We start from the raw sequence: 22,179 nt of genomic DNA on the forward strand, positions 1-22,179 counted from the left end.
TCCATAAATGACATCCTTCCCATGGCTTTCCTTGGATTGAATCAATGGAGGCTGATAACCTTAAAGGCCGTTTTACACGGTACACGGAATTGCGCAGTCTGACGTACGTGTGAAGGTGCAATCAAAATTGCGTCGTGTAAAGCGGTGAATTGCTGGAACACGTGCGAGAATGCGTGGATGCGAGACGGCAAAATAGCCCGTTCTAATTTCGTTCATGCATTTGCGCAATTCCACGCCATTTTAGAAATTAATGCAGCTCTAACCTGCGCAATTCCGTGTACCGTGTAAAACGGCCTTTACACATTGCTTACCGGGGTATTTAAATTCCTAGGAACGCCGATTCTGGGAAATATGTGCCTATTAGGGCATAATGCCTTTGGTTTAAACATGGTTAAAATGCTAATTTTTAGAATATAACTTTATCCAATCAAACGTTATGATGCATCAATTCATTATGAATAATGAACAACAATTGAGAACGTAGTAACGAATACATATTGTACGCTTTAAAATTGTTTAGGTTGACGCGCCTAAATGACGAGAATCTTTTTCATCCCTCTGGAACGTTTGGGAAAAAATGACGAGAATTCTCGCCATCCGTACGCAACGTGTGAAATTGTCAGGGTTTTGTTGGCCTTTACACCATGCGTGGTTTTGAAAATTTTGCTGTTTTGAGACAAATTTCTATAATTTGCATTATAAAAAAAACTAAGCCTTTTCTTAATATTTGGGTAGTATCTACTATCTGAATTTTACTTCATCAATAAGCCTCCTTCAACACTGATATTTTTTATCCTGCAGTGATCTTAGTACGCGTAAAAATTCAAATAAAATGTTAGGATATTCATAGCCCATTTTGGGAAATCTTGATGGAAACCAATTAAGCAAAAAAAATTAACTCCTCGGAATTAATATTTGAGCATATTAAATACAGGGTGGGGCAGAATGGGCTCCCTGATTTGAGAATTGAGACCAATTTTGAATCCGCTCGTCTAGTACTATTAGGGCTACTAGATGAGCAGATTGATTTGGTGGGCGATTGTTGAGCGTTTGTGCAGTGGAGGAGCGTTTGTGCAGCGGTGTCGATTTTTTTGCATGCTTACTCAAGAATATTTCTTTAGCCATGAGTCCGTAGGGAGTCCATTCTGCCCCACCCTGTAGAATCAGAAACAATGTCCTTGATGATATAAGTAATCAGGCTACAGTCCACCTTTGGTTTGTTATCCATGTCCCATTCTGAGAAGTCTATCGAAAGGAGTGAATAGAAAAGTTTTGTGCTCATCGACCTAATTCCCTCTACTCTTCTCTCCTTAGTGGAGTGACCCCTTGGGTAGGGCGTAAGAGAAAAGACATGTATGTGGATAGAAAAATATTTATTGTTCTGGAGAAAAAAATCCAATAGAACAAAGAATGTAGTACAGTTTTCAGGCACATTAATTGCAAAATAGATAATTACAAAAATGATATACTTATCATTTTTTGAAATGCCCATGCATGTTATTCCATTTCACAACATAACAAATGCATGAAACCCAAGTGAAAGAAACGGCAAATGGGGGAGCTATGCACCAAGCCGGATTTGATACAAAGTCAAAAAAGCTCTTGTATTCTTAACTTAACAAATAAAAAAATGGTACAGAAAAAAAGGAACCATAATAACAAGAACAAAAATTTGAAAAAAATTTAGCAACTTAGAAGAGCATGGTTGATAGTGAGTCCTCTCCAGGGGCGCCGACTTATAAAAAATATTGGGGGGGCCCATATCGGAGGTCTTGCCCCGGGAAGAGGTTAAATTCAAAGTGTGTTGCAGCACCGAAACACTACCATGATTCACCACTTGAATTCAGTTAACCTGCTTAACCTTATAATTATTTGTTTCAACACACATTGTTGAATTTATTTAAAAGGTAACTATCGTCAAACATGGGAAATAAAAATTACCAATATATTTTTGTGATTTCACAAAGCATAATATAACTTAATTATTTTCTTGCTTTATTGAGGGGGCTCCGCCCCCCCAAACGAATCTTTGAGGGGGCTCGAGCCCCCTCAGGCCCCATGGTGTCGGCGCCTCTGGTCCTCTCCTAAACATCGAAGATGGTGGACAGAGTTCTCTAAATGCTAACGTTGTTGTTACTTGGGTAATTTTTCAACATCATGTGGTGGTTGAGCCAGTCTCAGATTGCGAGGAAGTTCATTTACAGTGTAAATCCCTCCCACTTCCTTGCAGTTTCCCCTACTATTGTCCTACACACACAATGGGTCTCCCCACTCATTACATCTTCAAAATTATCTGGCCTCCTATTTTCAAGAATACTATAAAAAATTCCTTTCACATCGTGTCGCAAATACTACTATAAAAGAAGGGAGCATATGTCACGACTCCTTTTTGTAAACACTGACATGGTGCAAGCAGCATAATACATTTGTCCCTGTCAATTTGCATTCCCTGAAATTAAATGGTACAGCAACTGTGAGATAACGAAAGACTGTACATGCAAGAAATTTTTGGTAAGTTAAACAAAACTCAAACTCATAAGACAGTAATTTACTTTGCAAGCAGCAATTAATCTGGTATTTCAATGGCACACATACAATCATAATTTAAAAAAATCTTTTCATGAATGTTTTCCAGTAGCTACACGGCACACTTAAAACTTGGCTTAGAGAGTTAACACAGGTTAAAATATTTTAGAATTGCAAGAGAAACATTGGAAATGTAATATGTTATTGCCTATTTGTTGCAAGAATTATCCTCCTAGGCTTACTCTATGAGAGCACATATGAAAAACAGAACAACTTATTTCTTACTTCATACTCAGTTAAACACTCTTCTTATGAGTGTTAGGGTGGAATTTTCTCAAGAATGGCGAACTTTTTGTTTTCACTTCTTGACACTATAATGGTGGAGTAGGTCCACCATGCTCATATACGTACTGCTAATTTCTCCTCATCAATCTTTGTAGAGATGGTCCTACAAAGACACGATCAAATTCATGTCATCAAGTTTTCTCACTCATAAATGTATGTTTTAAGAAGATGCTATTGCTTAATTAGAGCAATATTATGCAACAGTATCACAAGAAAACAAACAGAACTCAAGCAAATATTTCATATGCCAACTAAGAACATCTGGATCATGTTAATAAAGAGATAGGAGGAAGGCACATGAAAACATTGTTTGCACCAAAATCATGGGCAATATGAAGAATCATTAGGCCTTTGTTGCATAACATCATCAATACTGCATGACTGCTCTGAAAATGTTGCGACTTAACTACATAATTTTACAACCTAGTGAACGTACAAGACCAACCTTACAACCAGCTATGTCCTTCAATATCATCTTTGTATAGAGCACGACTCTAAGGTGTTCTCTCCAACATGTTCTGGAAGGCTTGGTCAGCCTTGTGCACTAGGTACCCCATAATGCTGCATTCTGTGCTTTTGTGATTTACTGCGCAACTACATCAGTGGCACAGCGAGGGGGGGATTTGGGGGATAGAACTCCTCCCCCAGTGCTCAGAGAAATTTTTAAGTTAAATCCATTTTACTTAATTGCATTAATATTGCTTATAGAATAGTGTAAGGATTTATAAAATATCCCTCAGGAAGCCGTAAAACTCACTATTTATCCTAAATTTTTCTGGGGACTGCACCCTGCACTTCCTGATTACCCTGGCGGGTATGCCATACTCCCAGACACCCCAGTATTAATTATGCCTAAAACCCCTCCTAGCCGTAATTCCTTGCTGCACCCCTGAACTACATTGCATTATGGTTAGAGAGAAACTTGGGTATGAGAAACCAAGCAGTATCTCAGGAGACCATACAGAGTAGTCTAATTGAATCCAAAGTGTCGAGAGTGAAAGACGAATGAGTGAGGGAAAATAAGTAGAGGGTAGATAAGGAGGCTATGATAGTAGTCCACCATATATGTGGGAGTGTATTAGAGCAGGGGTCTCCAAAATAAGGCCCGCGGAGGGCTTTCATTCGGCCCGCACACTCGTTTCAAGTAGCACGCGATTCTCGCTCGTTAAACTCCGTGAGAAGCTACTAGGAGCATTGCAGCGCTGTACTACACGTCAAACTCGCCTTAAACTGTTCGTAAATAAGAAATACGCCACCGGATACTTCAGTGGACGTTGTAATCGAGTACTTCAGTCATCGGCAAATTTGCTATCTGGCCCGCGGGGCGATTCGGAACTTGGAATGCGGCCCTCGTGGCATAGTAAATTGGAGACCTCTGCATTAGAGGATCTAGTACACTAATTTTTAATGTTAGCGTATCCTATTGCCAAATAATCAAGTGGCAATTCTAATTATGATTTTAAAATCATGTTAAGGTTAAAAAATTGTTAAGGCTGTATAAATTTAGCCCGGTCATTATCACCAGCATGGCAACATATGGGTCAGATTTGATCCCATGAAGTGAATCTTGGGTTATCCATCAATTTTTTCTGGTCCACCTATTCCTTGATCTAATGTGACTGTAAAACATAAGAAAAGCATTTTCCTAATTTTTTATTTCCATTGGTGAGAAAATATGAATGATTTCACTTCAGCAATTATTCCCATGTACATATTTGCTGAACTGATATTAAATGAGGCATTTTAATACCTCCACTGCACAAATGTTCAACAACCACCTGCCGAATCAAATCTGCTCATCTAGAATCCCAACTATACAAATCTGCTCTGCAGGCAGTAGCCAGAGCATAAACGCTCACTTCCAAAGCTTGGAGAATTGGAGGTGAGCGTTTATGCTTCGGCCACTGCCAGCTGAGCGGATTCGAATTGTTGGGCTACTGGATGAGTGGATTTGATTGGGTGGGCGATTTTTGAGCATTTGTGCAGTGGAGGTATAGATTTGTAACAGCTTGAAGCCAATCTCACAGCATTCGCCTTGGATGACACTATTACCTGGTAATTTATTTACATTTTGATAGCTGGAATATTTCTGCACCTTCTGAAAGTCGATTAAGGCATTCTTTCAGAGGAAAAAGATATCAATTAAAGATGGCCGGTGTGCAAGTAGAAGAAATTAAAGCAGTCATTTCATGGTCAGAAGTGACTCATGAGAGTAAAAATTAGGTAAATGCATTCATAAAAAGGAAGAGGAAGCATGAGAGACTAGTGGGTTCAGCGTTGATTGAAGGGTTCTAGGTTCGAATCACAATTGAAGCCTTTCATATATTCCTGAAAATATCATTAAAGTGCGAGGAAAGGAACTTGGGCCCTTACTCTGAATTTCATATCCCTGTAGCTTATTCTAGGGTGAGCTCTACTCTCACCTCACTCAAGCCAGCCTATGGGTTTAGTCCATGAGTGAATGATAGAATGGAAAGGAGAAGCATCCATCCATTGTAAGATATGGAAGAGAGTAATTCCTGGAGTTGACAGGGCAGTTGACCTTATTGTATCATGCCCAAGATCATGATATATTTTATCGACAAAGATTATATACCAGAGCCTAAAAAGCATAAATATCACAATTTTACTTCTTTGTTGGCTTCTGCGGTTCCAACTATCTATAAAAGCATGAAGAATTTAGCCATGTTAAGGGCAATAGTAAAATTAAATCATTATCAAATGGTTCCATAATTTTTTATTGAATTAATATACATTGGTACTTACATTGTTACCCTATTAGGGCCAACCTGTACAATTTTTCATAAGAATGAGCTTTATGCAATCATTTTGTGTTACCAAAGCTTGTAGCAATGATTATTGATAAATTTATCACTATCATATGATAAAATATTTTACCAGATTTTACATGCAACGCCAGAATATAGATGTGTCCTCTCTGATTGGGACTGAAGTTATTTGTATTACATTCAACGTAGCTCCATCAAGGTACTTTCACAAGTATGGTATTAATTCCTATTAAAGTTGTCTAAAATAAAAAAAACACTGATTCTAAAGAAGAATTAAGGGTCACTGGCTTCATTGTAACGTCTCTTCTTCCCATTGGTTCGAGATGCTTTGGCACGTTCTCGCTGATGTCCACCAACCATGACTGCAGTAGGACTGAACACCCTCGTTTCAATTTCCTGCAATACAGAGTTGAGTGGTTAGTTAATCCATGGAATAATAAAATTATCTCACTCCATTTGGAAGCATCTGTTGCAGTTTAGCGATATTTGACAAATAAAATGTTACGATAACTTAAGCAATTTTGAAATAGGTACTAATCTGTTCGGTGTGATAAAAATTGATCAACCCTGCCTTGGCAGTATTACATTTTAGTTTTTCCTTTTTTGATATTTCAAGTTTATGCCTCACCTGTGCAGAATGATAATTCTCAATGTATCCTTTTACAGCTGACCAAATTTGTCCTTCCACAAGTATTTTGGTTACTGCATCTATATCTGGTGCCATGTAGCGGTCCTTATCCCACTCCCTATAAAGGCAGCATTTAATTTATTGATCAAGTTTGTATCCATGGCCTACTGCTTACTCTTAATTCAAAATTAAGAAGTAATAAAGCCATAAGGTAACTTAGAACTACATTTGAATAATTTTTATGGCATTGTACATACAAATGGTGGTTTTCAAACTGTCAAGTTCTAAACTAGTTCACAGTGCTACTCTGTGTTGGCAAGACTGAAGTGTATCCAGAGCATATTATTACTAGAATATAGAGTATCATACCTCGCCACTGATCTCACCACTTTACAGACTTCTTCTAATGGGGTTGTTGTCTTCAATGGTCTCAGAAATTCTATTGCCTGGCAAGCTGCCAACAATTCAATGGCTATCACTCGTTCACAATTTTCCACTACCTGAGGGAAGCAAGAAAATTAGGTACTTTAAATTTAGGCTTTCAGTGACAGAGGAAGTGCGTTTCTAATGTAATCACACAGGGAAGAGGTCCAGAGGGCATCCATTAATTATGTGATACGTTTAGGGGCGAGGGGGTCTAGCTGATTCTCATCCAATCTCTTGTGAAAGAGAGGGGGGGTCCGGGCAAGTATCACGTAATTTTTTCCTCACCAGAAACAGCGTAAAATGTGATTCTATACTGCAATATTAATAATCTTAAATACTTATCTTAAATAAAAATAATTATACAACCTTTTTCCTTGATAAATGCAAAAAATGAAGCATTGATTGACATTGAAATCATATTAACACTGGAAATACAAATTTTGAACAATATCACGTGAGATAAGAGGGAGGGGGTTGAGCCAAATCTTACATTACCTCACGAAGGTAAGATGGGGGTCCAAATGCTATTAATTAATGGATGGCCCCTTAGAGGTCATTGGGGGAGTTTAGACCATGGTGAATGAACGTGATTTTCATTTGTAGATTGATGATGTCTTGAAGTATTGATTGACATGCATGGGCATACCCAGAATCAAAACTATGGGTGGGGGGCAAAACTAGCTGTGATCATTCAAGTTGTAGCTTTTTTGCACAGAAAAGCTTAATGAAGCCAAAATTTGAAGGAAATTATGACAGCAATTTCTATATTAGTTTTTATATTTATTTGCTTGAAAAAATAATGATTTTCGTTTTAGTTCCAAATCTTATACTAATATCATTTTTCTTCAAAAGGAAAACTTGTTCATAACTTTTGTTTTGCACTGAATTTATTTTTGCTTCTAGGGGGACAGTTGCCCCCCATAGAAACAGGGGATATCGACATAATATTTATTGAAATTTAGATGAGTAGTAAAATGAATTAGGTTTCTTTGAGTGCAAATGTATTTGTTATATGTTTGACCTCATCTTACAAAAATGGATAGTTAGCAGGGCTCTTGGTGTGGCCGTGGCCTTTTTTGATGGGGAGTGGTTGTAACTTAAATTTGTTTTTGGGGCCTTCACTGTATCGCCTTGAACAAAATAGGACATATTTAACCAACCTTGAGACATTTTCTGGCTGAAAAACAGCCCATGGAAACATGATCCTCGGTGCAGGCACTTGTGCTAAGGGAATCAACAGATGCTGGGTGACATAGCACTTTGTTTTCTGAAACTGAAGGACATGAAAATGCCTATAAGATCAAGTTTTCTCGGAGATTTCTAGATTCATTCAGCTCTTGGCCAATAAAAAGGAGAACCCACATAATCATTCTTCGGAATATTAAAAGCAAAGGCAGAAGCTGATTAAGGGGTGCGTGGCCATCCCTCCATCATTTATGGAACAATTTGTAAGATGACCATCTTTAAGGAGGGTCTCCAATGGAAGTGTTTATTTCACCGGCTTGAAATAATAGCTTTTAAAAATAACTAATGAATATGTAAAAGTCACTAGTCGACACATTTAAGAACTCATAGTCAGATACTGCTTTATATCGGAAAGATGTAGCATACTAGCTAGGGGCAGCGGAAAGTGATGAAGTACACCCCTAAAACAAAGACCTTAATCCGCCCCTGTGCAAACGCTGCTCTCAATGGAAGCAATCATTGTGAAATATTTATATTCTCTCATTGAGATTCAGTAACATAGTAGAACACAAATCGATAGTATTGGCAATAATAACATTGCGTTGTACAAATGTGATTAGTAATGAGAAAGTTGTCACATCTCTCCTGGACTTCATTCTACATTCAGTAACGCTTTTTGCCAGCATCAGTCATCAAAATGTTATGATAACAAAACCAAAGTGGATACTGCTCAACTAATGGTTGCTCAACACAGATTTGAACTGATATGATAAACACATGACATGGTTGAAAAACTTCCTTCGATAATGTCTTACCTAGTGAAGCTGCTGTACAATGAGCAAGCATAAATCCTGAGTTCAGGCCTCCATCTTTGACCAGAAATGCAGGAAGTCCACTTAGAGCTGTAAGAATCAGAGGTTTCGTATACTACAACTTATTTTACCTATGATATGGGTATTATGAGAAAATTTTGTTCTGGGTTGGCTTATTAACGAGGAATATTCTTGAAAAAATTGATTTATCTCACTAATGAATGAACTAAGAAATGCAGTCCACTAATTATGCCCATAAATCTGTGTGTTAAGTTGCTCTTTCTTAGATATAATTAAAAAATCAGTATGTAACATATGTAAAAGCATACACTCAATACAGATATATTCTTGTGGTAGGAACCATAGAAAACATAAAGTCAGGTATCCACCATAGTAAAGTGAGAGTCATTAATTTGTTTAGAATTGCTGTGGTTTGTGAGAATTCCTTTTACAACAGGAGAAATATCCATGTAGAAGTTCTTGGTGTAGTCAGGCTTACCTGACTCTATGTTCTAATCCCAATACACAGATTACCCTGAATGCAGCGAGGGTAATTTTTCCTTTAGTGCTCATATATTTTAGCTTCAAAGGTAACATAGAAACAAAATTTTAGTGGAGTTGCAGACCTCTTGTCTTTCTAATCCATCGAGAGTTCAAAGCATCAATGCTTTTAAATCCGATCTAAAAAGGTACTTTAAAAATAAGCTATTCTATTCTATTGATGAATATCTCATTGACTGTTAACGTTAAAATATTCAATTGTATATAATATGTGAATATATGTATTGATTATGATGTGCCTCATATCTATGCATGCAAATGTATCAGATCTCCGGGCAAATAAAGATTTTTTATTATTATTACAGTTTTTCTACTAAAATTGTCAATGAAAATTCATTTCACTGCATTTTAAATGATTTCACAATGGATGTTTCAAAACTATCATTCTACTGAGACAATTACCGTATTAAGGCTGAGAGATTTTGATTAGAATAGCATCTTTACCTGGATTGACCAGCCTCTCTGTTCTTCTTTCACTCATGGATGCCAATTCATGCACTCCTATGGCAAGATAGTCTAATACCTTTGATGGATACTCCCCATGGAAGTTTCCAGCAGAAATTATTTCTCCTCTCTCTGGAAAAACAATCTAGTGCATTGTTGAGGAATATTTATTACATTTTTGCTCAGCATTAAATATGCAGGATATAATCTTTACTTTTTACAATACAACAACATAGCTTCAAGTTTTGTTTTTATTCTCCTTTATATCTTATAGGGTAGGTAACATCAATGAAAAGGAAATAAGTACATATTTAAATATTTATCTAAAACATTTTAAAAATAATGTTTTGGAGGGTCAAGCAGAGGGTTAGTTTCCTTTGGTACACTTGTAAAAGCACTCATATTGTAATTACATTTTTCCTTGTCTAAGATATAAAAATTTGATTTTTTTCAATATCGATGTACATGCATTCATAATACATATTTCCATATCTTGTACTCGAACTACTGGGCCTACTATATTACTCAACCTCCCTCAGCAAATTATCTACTTAGACCTCAATGTTGGTATTTGTGTTAGCCACTTTTCATTAGAAAATAAAATCGGAACAATAAATTATTTCTAGTTTTTGATTCTCTCTAAAAAATACTGCCAGCCACACGACATCTCATAATTATAATTTGCGCAGAAAATTATTTTATTTTCTTCTTTCATTTTAAATACATAAACATAGTGGATAAAACTTTATTTCTCAGGCATGTAGCGTGTCGAAGTATCATCAAGTAAGGACCCACTGCATGATACTCCCACAGATATTAAAATAACTCTCTGCCATCCGTGTTGCCTACGTCACAGAGTATAAAATGGGAATAGATAGCTTAACAAAAAATGAAACTGCCTGGATCACGCCTCCTAGTGGACATAGGGTACTGATATTTTCAACTATGGTTTTCCAATCATTTGCCATTGAACTGAAAAAATTAAAGGCAATTTTTGCACCCCCATGTTGTTGGATACATAGGTGATATTAACGGATAAATCTGAAATTCTTCTAAATAGATGAAATACAAATAATTATAATCTCTTTTTTTGAGCTCACAGTCTGGCATTGCCTATTTCAAACATAAAAATCCGAGCAAGATTGTAGTGTTGGCAAAGGATACAGGATTATCCGTTCCACTGTTCATTTCTACTGTGATGATCCCATGAACGAAGTCAATTGTGTCATGAACTATTCCATGGACCTGTGGACAGCATCTTAAAGTGTAAGCATCTTGAACTCGGTTGCAGAATCGGTGACTCTCTGAAAGAGAAAATATTAGAAGTATTAGACATCCTTCCAGTTTTTTGTATGCATGTAATCAGTAGGTTTTGAAATGGGGGAGGTTTACCGGAGATTGGATTGGGTGTTTGCCCTGAAGTGTATTGGAAACATCCCAGGGCAACAGGGGAACTTAGGGATTTTTGATATTGAAAACGTGATTTTAGGACTCAAAAACAGTAATTTTGTATGAGCATTAATTAAAATAAAGCATGTAATGCATATTGTGAATAGTTCAATTCTCCGTCCGTCGGATGAGTTAAGAGTAGGCTAATGCTGACGCCGCACAGTGGGCGGAAATCGAAAAAAGCTGCCAAATTTTTACCATTTTGTATTGATAAAAAATTAACATAGTATTGTTCTAGAATGCCTAGATACCCAAATATGTTAACGCATTTTTATTTTTTATGCTCGTTATATGCATATTATCCTTCAAAAAGTGACAAAATATCGCGGAAGTCCAAATCTACATTTTTTGCAAAATATCTCAATGTTTGTTGCCCTGGTGTGCGGACTAAACGTAAATATTATTCTATTGGCGAATATATAACGCTAGTATATATCTATGCTATTTAGCTATGATTCTTGGAAAATATCACTTTCCGAATGACCATCATACATTATTAAAAATTAACTGTTTTTCGCGTAAATTTGAACTAAATCAAAGAAAAACTTACTTACCTCCGCGGAGATGTTTTCATCAAAAGTTGGAGTGATGTTTATTCTATGTAACGGAAGAATAAAATCCTGCGCAAACTTGCAATTTTCTGATTTTTTCGTGGTAAAGCAAATTGATGTCGGGAGGTTCTCGCGCTCAGGGACCCGCAATACACGGGGTCGGCACTCGGGAACTTAGCGTGATATGCGTAGCAGTCCGTTTGAGAGACTGGATTTTCCCTGAATCTTGAGTTCATTCAACTGCATATAATTTTCGGTGCCTTTATGATATGTAACCTCTATGACCGTTTATCCTTGGGCCTTTGCGCGGAAGCCACGTTCGGACGGCAATAAACCTAACGGTTCGCATGCCTTTGTTCTCGGCGGCTACCCCTTTATGTACCCTGATTTCCTCTTTTACTTTAAGCATGTGCGAATTTTTCCATTGAACAAATTGGATTATTTTCTAATATACCGTCTTAGCTCTTGGCTCGCTCATTTCTAGCCGAGTGCTCAACATCAGTCTCCATTAAGTATTATTCCTTGTCGAAGTTTGTGCCAATGGACATTCACAATGTAGTTGCCCAGTTATGGATACAACGAGAATGACTCGCCGAGATTTACATATTGTGGTCTTGGCAAATAGAGGGAGGTCCATGAAGCAGAAGAAATCATTGGTGTTCGAGGTTTTACACAAAAAAATATTTTTGGAAAACGAGAAATTAAAAAAATTGCTTGTAGCCTTATTAAAAGATGTTTTTTCATCAATGTTTTCGAAATTGGGATGAGTTCTCCAGAGTGAATTATGGACTTCTGAATTTGAATAAAATTTGCTCAAAAAGTCATTAAAACTTCCTGCCGCTCTATTAAAATATCTTCGAGTTGGTAAAATTCTTAATCGACTATCCTAATAGAGTGCAATGATAAACTCTTTTATAGGTATTTCAGACGACCTAAGTACCCGCTTCTCAGTAATTTTGAGAGCTGTATCGCCTAGACATCTAGTAAATGATACGATTTTCTCAACTTGCTGTCTTAAAACAGCTAAACTGTACGAAAAAATTTATCCATGGCATCACATGCCACCAACTATTCACGAATTTTTAATACATTGAGCGGGAATGGTGAAACATGCCATTCTTTCTCTTGGGAAGATACATTGGAAGCCTGGCACAAGGATATAAGAAGATATCGTGAAAACATACCAGAAAAGACCCTAGGATTGCCACAAACCATGAAGCCGATGTCCCACGGTCAAATTTGCGTCAAAATATTTTGATCAAAATTTGATGCAACTGACGCGCACCCTGTCCCACGGTCAAAATTTTGTCCAACTGGCTTTTGGTCCTATCGTTTCTACAAATCACCGATTTGTACAAATGAATAGGACAGGTTCTAAATTTTCATCCAATTGGATGAAACCAACCAATCACAGGGCCTTTGACAAAAAAGCATCGCCAAGCGCTGACACACAGGCCAAATACGTTAAACTTATTTATCGTCTGCATGAGTAGTTTAATTAATAATTATGTATATTATGGACACAAAAATAAACTTTGCTGTATTCCACACAGTATGCATTAAAAACCCAACCGGTTTCCACTTTTTCAGGTCGTTATCTTAATCGTAAACCTCTAAATAAGGACCTGAAAAGATCGAAACCGGTTGAGTTTTTTCATTAGTATTGTATGGAATACTAAAAGGTTTAGTTTTAAATTTATAATATCACCATACCACGAAGTGAATTCACAAAACATTATTTCAAATATATATAAACGTTCGTGATCGTCTATTTCATCGCCTGGTGTGGCCCTAAAGGTAAATATGAGCAAATATTCGTCTCAGTGATAGGCGATGGAAGCTCTCAACTAGGAAATCCGTAATAATCAGTTGATCTTAAATAGAAAGGAAGCAATCTTTAGAATCGCAATACCAGGAGGGATGTTTTGGAAATAATAAAAGATTTACTTAAGGTATCGAGGCCGAATTTTACGCTTTATGGAAGGCATACAATGCGAGCGAGCAGCTGGAGAAATGACCAATATGAACCGACGATTGTACCTGTGAAACACTACAGCTGCCCGTTTCTATTACTATGATTATAGGATAAGGACCTTATTTTAGAAACTGCTAGATTAGGAGAGAAAAATGTGATTTAAATGCACGCTTACAGCACTATTCATAATATCTCCTCAACCACAATGTCCATCATTTATTAATAACATTTTCCTCGCGGGAATAAACTGCCTCACGTTTGTATCCTGGCGTTTTATTCTGCCCTCAACCTTGCTGATAAGGGACATGAAAATATCCTGACTTGTCGTCAATTATTATCGATAATAAACGGGAACATCGGCGACCAACTCCTTCTCCAACATGTTTAGCATGCTTATTCCAACGCTTTCATACCCCTTTTCCAGCCAAGGCCAAGTTCAGCATTCCCTCTGTTTTCTTTTTTCGCATCTTTAATGTTCAAGAGGCCTGTTCAAACAATTTCGCCTGCTTAAAAAGAAAGAATCCTCCACCTCCACAAGTTTCCTAGTTGTTTACATAAATATCGTCTATCGTTTGTTTTTGATCAAAATGAGATGCATCGTGGGACACCCCCAGTCCAGTTGTATCAAAATATTTGCATCAAAATTTTTGGACAAAAATTTTGATCAAAATATTTTGACGCAAATTTGACCGTGGGACATCGGCTTGACCTTTTCCATAGGCTTCTGCTTACATCAGATCCTTTCATTTCTTGTTCTGCGGGGGTTCACCGTAACGCAAAAAAATACCTGAGGACGTGAAAAATCTTCTGGTGACAGAATAAAATATTTTGAAAGATAAGGAGTCTTTATTATCGGACCCAGACTAGCAGTGTAAGCAATTTTTTTTGAGAAATTAGTGGTAAAAATATTGCTTTATGGTATAATTTATATTATTTAGCTTCAATATCCATAATTTCAAGTTTAAACTCCCATTAGCAATTTTTAATCATCATTTACCCTTTGCGCCGCTATTTAATAGCTTTTACGTTGTTATAAGTGGAAGAAGTTCTATCTTTCCTTTAATATTACCACTTCAAAAATTTCGACTTGTCCTAGGCAAATATGCTTCCCGCATCACTTAACTTAATTTTTAAAATTTTCATCGCCCTCCAAAAAAATATTGTGGAATAAATCATCCTAAATAAGTATATTTGCATCTTTAAAATACGTAATATGCAAAAATTTTCATTAATCTGGCTATAATTAAGGCTACAGCGAGTTTTGGCCAGCTTTTTTCGATTTCCGTCCACTCTGCGCCGGGTTTCTCTCCACCCATCCTTCTCTACCGTCCTTCACGGCGAAAATGACCTTAGCCGTCGGTCACCTCCTCCATATCATACCTTATTTTAAACTTTCAATGGAATGACTGAATTCTTTTTTCGTCATAACTTACCTTTTACTTCCATCTCCCGAATTTTTTTTACATGAATTGCAATTTCGGGTCTGACTGAACGACCCTATTGTCGTGGATAAGATGAACTAACTCTTATCTGTTCAGTTTTTATTTCAATTTCATTTCCTTAAAAAACTGTTCGAGGACAATATGTCCATACTTCTAGATGGGGTGAATTTATCACATCTGCTTGACAAGATATTGTTCACCATATTAATATTATTTGTATGCGAAATAGAAAAAAGTTGAAAACTTGAAAAATTGCTCTTTTCATTACAGCACACCCTTGTCATTAACTTGTAATGAAATCCCATGGGTCGTTGGGGTAATCTCCATGAATTTATATCTGACAAGGAGGTCATCGATGACGCTGAATCAATTCTCGTGGTACGTTTCTCAATCATATGTGGTCTAAGGTTTGAAAGGAGAGAGGAGTTTGAGGGGAGTTGGTGGTACGGGAATGTTTTTAGCCTATTCGGGCGTTTCCAAGGGCCCCGAAATCATTTTTGGCACCAGTTTCCACAAAATTCTGTCCCTGTAGTGGGCACTACAATCGCATATCCTAATTTTTTTCGCAATGCTCTACTACCTAAAATTTTTTCCATTATACTATCCGAAAGGTATTTAAAAATGTCACCGGAAAACCATTTTCCTTTATGGCCCTCACAAAAACATTTTATAAAAACACGAGTTAGAAATTTTCAAATAGACGCCATTTCACCTTGTCTCGCTGAAAATTCTTGAAAACAAGCGGAAATCTACTCCATTAAAAGAGCTTTCATAAGACGCAAACCGCATTAAAATATCCTTTCTAGTCTGAGATATCTAAAAAAAAAACAGTGAATTTCGTATTTTCGAGCCGGCCCTGGTGGGCCACCAGAGGGCTGGAAGTGTGGGGGTGTTAGTCCAATTTGATCCCAAATTGTATGCCCTGGATACGGGATAAATCCCGGAGGGGGGACTTTTCACCCTTATACAGCAATGCCCTTTCGGAAATTTTGTTGAAATATTCGTCCATTGTCTTATTGAGGGATGATACCAAAAATTAATTTTTTATTGGTCAAATAATTGGCAATTGATATTCATAAACATTCACTACCTTGGTATACATTACAGCGGTGACTTTGACATTTATTTTTGAGTGTCTTGCCTAAACCATAATATTCCTTGAATGTGGCATCTACAGGTTCTTATCGGCCTCAAAGATTTTTTCTCTATTTTTTCTTCATGCTATTGTTATGAATCTTCATGTACTTTAATGGTTGTGATGAACCATTTTAATTTCTTATTATAGTTATAAAAATCATATGCCAGATTATTATCGACATTCCACGTCAATCTGATGACCAAAGTCACGTGATTTCCGCCTTAAATGGGGCTTTAACGTTTTTTGGAAATGCTAACATTTGTGTGGAAATCCGCTCGTGTTTTATTTTTGATATCCTTAGATGGAATTATGAAAAAAGTGCAAGTACCCGACTTCATTTCATAGCTATACAATACGATGACAATAGGAGTCATGTAGAGGGTGAAATAAATTACTCCTTTATTCAATTAAAATGTACCGAATTGATACACTGAGATACAATATGTATTAGGGATGGACGGATCCAGGGTTTTTTTCGGATCCGGATTCGGATCGGATCCTTGATTTTCGGAGCCGGATCTTTCGGATCGGATAATTTCGGATCCAAATGCATTTTCAAATTCCTGACGCTGAGATTCCCCCGATGATTGTTCAATCTCTTGGGAAGGGTCACACAATGTGCCAGTCATATTTTGCCTTTTTTATTTTCCACGGCTGAAATTCTCCTACGTAACCTCTGCGAGAGCTTTCAAACAAAACGGTTCATGAGTAGGACAAGAATCGCATGCGACGGCGCATTCGAGGAGAGAATCGGAACTCTTTCCACCCTTATTGCGCGTTGCATTCACTGAAGCTATCATTTAAAATTTCGGATCCAGATCCGATGTCTTCCGCGACTTTGGATCCGATGTATGCGATGAAGGGCAATATCCGCGGATATTTGGACCCGAGATATCAGATCCGACCATCCCTAATATGTATAATATAAATATGCAGCTCCCTGAGAGATATTAAAGCTTACCTTATTGACCGAATTTATCTACAGAATATCTTTAAAGGACATTCTTGTCAACGTAATAGACGATCAGTTAGTTAAAACATGTTTTAAGGAAGGCAGAAATGCCCATCATAATTCCATTGTGGATTCCGTTGCAGCGAGATGAGTGAGACTCTACCTTATCTATCCCAGCGTTTAACAATGTCTCAGTATTTTTTGGACTTAGTAATTAATTTTGGCTCTTGAGCGCAAGCAATACCGTTCCAGGCACCTTGTGGGGTACAATACCTGAGCGGAAAGCTCGTAAAGTAAGAGCAGCGATTGGTCCGGTATAAATTTTCGAAAACATTATGAAAAATTGTATGCACGATATAAAAGCACTGAAAAGATTAGAGAAACCCATGTATTGAGCCATGAGTTTTTTCGCAAACACCATGGAAAAATGGAAGGTTACACGGGATTTCCACCGGGTCAGGTTCTCCAACTCCATCTCGGCCGACGTTTCGATGGGCGAGATGGAGTTGGAGAAATCCCGTGTAACCTTCCACAATTCTATACGCCGGGAAAGCCTACGATCATTCTTCACCGTGGAAAAATCATTGAAAAATCTCAAAACTTATCAGTTTTTAGCCGATTTGCACTCACCCGCAATCTGCGATGGATGCGTTGTGGAGTGGAGCAGTGCCCTCAGCCTCTTGGCCACGGCGCCCTGCCCGCGGTGCGGTCGTATCTTCTGCACGTCGGAGTCGAAGGCGCGGGACGTTCCCTTGAGCACTTCGAGCGTGAGCGCGGCCACCACGTCCGCTTGCCGCGCCAACCACTCCGCCCGCTCGCACGCCTCCGCACCCAGCGATGTGATCAGCTGGGTGCCGTTGATGAGTGCGATGCCTTCCTTGGCTGACAGGCGGATGGGCGACAGCCCGTGTGACTCCAGCACCTGCGAGGGAGTAATTGGGTTGTTTCCTATTATTTTTTTATTGCCTAAATCGAAAGATTATTACTCCTGGAGTACGTATTTCACGCTTTTAGATTTTTAAATGATGATATCTATTTTTCGCGATTAAATGAAAAGTGAAAAATTTCAAGCGCGCGAAAACGCGACGGCTAAGTATGAATGCTAGGAAAACCCCGTGTGACGTCGTTCTGGTTCCCGCTGCCGCAAGTGAGGTGACCTTGGGGCGAGGCATTGAGCGCTGATACGACGCAGGATGCTAGCAGGTAGCGTTTGGCTTAAATAAGGATTATTAATACCTTATCAAACGAAGGAAACTTTCCGACCATAGGCAGTAGTAATAGGTGATTATTAATAGACGTTTCCCTTAGCTCTGTGCCTCATGCATGCATTGGTAATCTCAGACGATGTAAAACTCCTATCTACTCGTATAGAAACAAGATCCCTGTGACGTCACGTGGAGTGGCATCGCATGGGCGCCAATCTGGCCTTTTTCAAATGAGGATAAAATTGACCATTGCCATTCGTCTAAACTGGGATTTTTAAAACCAAATAATTTGTATATTATGAATACACTAATGGTCGGTAACGATTCGCAATCAATGCCCTTCGTTTTTTTTGATGAAGGAAACTACCCTTTTACGGTGGACACCAGTTGTCGTCTTTTCGGATCTAGAAAATAATCTCTGTTTTTTATAAATAAATTTAGCTGTTTTTTTTCTACAGAATTTTTTATCAAAAACGCCCACGGTTTTGACGCTTAACGTCACCTTCTGTAGATGACGTTAAAAGTCTAAACCATTGTCGTGTTTTAATAAATTATTCTGTGGAAAAATAAAATCGAATTTATTCATCCAAAAAGTTTAGCAAATTCCACTAAGTATCGCCGGAATCCACCCAATTGAATCTCTGAATTTTAAGGAATAATTCTCTGGTTTCCCACCAAATGTGGTCTTGGGTAATTGTTCCAAACGTTAAGGACCAATATTTACAGTTGTTGGGTGAAATACAGGTAAGTAAATTTGGGATTGAAAATTGTTGGGAGTTGCAATATTTTCAAGGCATTCCATGGCACACAAGTAGTGCCATCTGTGTCTTCTGACTTATGTATTGAAAAACAGCTGACAGCTGCGTTAATAAAGAGGCGGAGTCTTCCGTTGAGTGTCAAAGAGAATGGACGTTCTTTCTTTCTAATCCAACCTGCGCCAACAAAAATCATGCAAATGGAGAATTGGTGATAACTTTGTTTCTAACAATAAGTCTATTTTTTCTCTTTGCCTACGCTATAATGAACCCTGTCTCATGATATAAAAGTAAGGAGTAATGACTTTCTCGGCAATTTGAGTTATTACCTGAATATCGGGATTCTAATCGAGTTAAATTCCGTCGGCTCGGCTAGAATCCCGGAAGTTATTTTTATCAATACCTCGTAATGACTTCATGGATTCCTCCTTCAGAAGAGGAGAGCCAAACTAAATGATCTTATGGACCACTTTAGAAATACATCATATCTCCCGGCGCCGCATATAACGCTATATGTAGTTTATTTTTGAATAAATTAATTATAAAATGATATAGTTTCGCAATGCATTTTTCAACACTTTGGCGAATGGAAAAATAAATATATTTTGTAAAAGTGTGATGTATCTTGGAAAGTTCGATGCCGGAAAAATGCTCCTGTGGCCCAAAAAAAAACCGATGAAACCAATTAATCGACCGAAAAAATGCTCCTTAATTTCTGAATTATTCTCTTCATCGGCTGATCTACCATTTCTTTAGGAACAGTAAATTCGGTTTCGCTAGCGGCAGCCTGTTTCTAGGGATAGAAAAATCGATTTCAATCAAAATCAAAGATCGAGGTTTCACAATCAAAGATCGAGGTTTATCAATCAATGATCGAGCTATAATCTTCGAGTTTTGATCCAAACTCGATTTTTCATCATCGATCTTGACCATTTCGTTTGATCTCAGCGGCGTCACTACCGGCCTATGATAACATCATCCGTTCAATGTGAAATAAATATCTCTAAGGCCGATAAAATTGGAAAGGAACGCCCTCAATTTAAAAAAAAAAACATTAAATTGTCTGGATCTTCTTCTAAAATTTTAGTGAAGCCAAATGGTTCCAAGCGGTAATACCAAAAGTTTAATGTGCGTTGATTGGCACAATCTTTACTATTCAAATTCAAGCATGTATACTAACTAGATTTTATTCTACTACTCAAACGTGCAGGTGCGTAACTATGGGGGGATAAGGGGATGTATAAATTTTAAGTGGCGAAGTGATGTAAAATGCATTTTCAGGCATGTTATTTTTTTAATTTTCCTGAGCTCCCCGTTTCCTGGGGGGTAGCCCCCAACAGGGGCGTAGCTAGGAATTAAGGCTAGGGAGGGTTTTAGGCGCACCTAATACTTGCGGGTGTGGGGGTGTTGCATACCCAACAGGGTAAGCTGGAGTTGCGGGGGCCCTCCTCCAGAAAAATTAGAAGAATAATGGTTCAAAATTGCGAGTTTTACGGCTTTCTGAGGGATATTTGATGAATCCTAACACTATTAGTAATACTGATCCAAATAAGTAAAATGGATTAAACTTAAAAATTTCTCAGAGCGCTGGGGGGGGTTTTATCCCCCAAAAACCCCCCCTCGCTGCGCCACTGGCCCCCACTAACCCTCCTAATCCCCCCAAAGCATATTCCTAGTCACGCCACTGCAAACGTGTATTTATAAATGGCGGATGGCCGTGCTTCCTTGGCCACTCGGCTGACTGCCCGGTACGTTCGTAGCTTTCTGGGTCATTTTTCGCGAGCGAGCCTCGTCGCAGTTGGTCGCAGCAGAGATTTTACAATCTTTTTCTTAACTTGCTTAGTCTATTTTTTTCATGGATTGAATATTGTCATTGATTTTCAACCCACTTCCCATTTTCGGATCGGCTTAAAATTTTTTACTTTTGCTTGCTTTTGATGACAATGCAAAGTTCAATAATCAGACATTTGGAATTTTGTTACTTTGTCCTCTGATCAGGTAAATTTCCATGTGGAAAAATAGTTTTAAATTTTTTCAATATGTTGCGCTAGTTTCTTCGATAACTTTTGACATTGAAAGTCGTCACAGGAAACGAGTTTAAGACCATTCAGTTCCGATTTATTTTCATATTTAATTTTTTAATATTAAAAAATCAGTTATTATAAAAAACTAAAATAATAAAAGATTAAAAAAACACTTTTTTTCCAAAATCAGTAAACAATGCTCGAGAAAATAAAAAACATAAGCTTTTCATCTCTTGGAGAATAAAGTACGAGTGCTGATTTGGTTTATATCTTATACAGCTTCCAGCTTTAGATCTTCCTCTTCTAAACTAATTTCTAATTGACCAAATCAGCTCTCACACTTCATTCTCCAAGCGATTAGAAGACAATTTTTACACTCTCGTGTATTTTATACTGTTATTGGAAAAAAGTGTTTTTAAAATATTTTTTGTTTCATTTTTTAAGGTTGAAATTCGCCTTTTGGGCTATAGTTTACACGTTACCGATTCAAATGATGTCGCAAAATTTTTTTTATCCGGCGCTGTTTAAATTTTGAAATCGTCATGAAACGACGGCTGAATTTTTCATACTTGAGACAATGCCACGCTACTTTCGCCAGCATTGTATGAAAAAGGTAGTATGCTCGAGAAGAATCGTGTTCCGAAATGTGCGATTGATTTTCAACTTCGCAAAAAAATAGTCAATGTTAATCATGCCATGAAAAGACTAAGATTTTCACCCTACATTGAAGTGGGAAATGAAGTACTTTTTCATTTTTATGCATCTCAACAGTATGAGGCCTTTACAATGGAGATGTCAGCAGCAGATAGCAATAGGCGATCACACACATCCATGCCTTGAATAGTGGCAACCTATTCCGACGGGACTCGAACCAACGATCTTCGATGTGGTAGGCGAGGACTTTTATCTGCCATACGAGATCCAGAGTCGTTCTTTGGAAATCCGACAGGTAGAGATAATTTAAGTGTACCG

The 22,179-nt window shown here is 37.7% G+C and overlaps 1 protein-coding gene across 1 annotated transcript in view; it reads right to left on the reverse strand.

Annotated features, from left to right (window-relative positions):
* Positions 1-5,590: 5,590 nt before the first annotated feature.
* The window catches only part of LOC124171525 (histidine ammonia-lyase-like), a 42,639-nt gene continuing 26,050 nt past the window's right edge, over positions 5,591-22,179 (reverse strand). Inside the window, exons 10-17 of the mRNA XM_046550698.1 lie at positions 17,854-18,145; positions 10,881-11,020; positions 9,717-9,861; positions 8,715-8,801; positions 7,875-7,987; positions 6,658-6,788; positions 6,289-6,406; positions 5,591-6,056 (exon numbers count right to left, since the gene is read on the reverse strand). Coding sequence (XP_046406654.1) covers positions 5,934-6,056; positions 6,289-6,406; positions 6,658-6,788; positions 7,875-7,987; positions 8,715-8,801; positions 9,717-9,861; positions 10,881-11,020; positions 17,854-18,145 — 1,149 coding nt within the window. The 3' untranslated portion in view covers positions 5,591-5,933. The remainder of the gene's footprint in view (positions 6,057-6,288; positions 6,407-6,657; positions 6,789-7,874; positions 7,988-8,714; positions 8,802-9,716; positions 9,862-10,880; positions 11,021-17,853; positions 18,146-22,179) is intronic.

This window comes from Ischnura elegans, chromosome X (genome assembly GCF_921293095.1).
Source record: "Ischnura elegans chromosome X, ioIscEleg1.1, whole genome shotgun sequence".
NCBI lineage: Eukaryota > Metazoa > Arthropoda > Insecta > Odonata > Coenagrionidae > Ischnura > Ischnura elegans.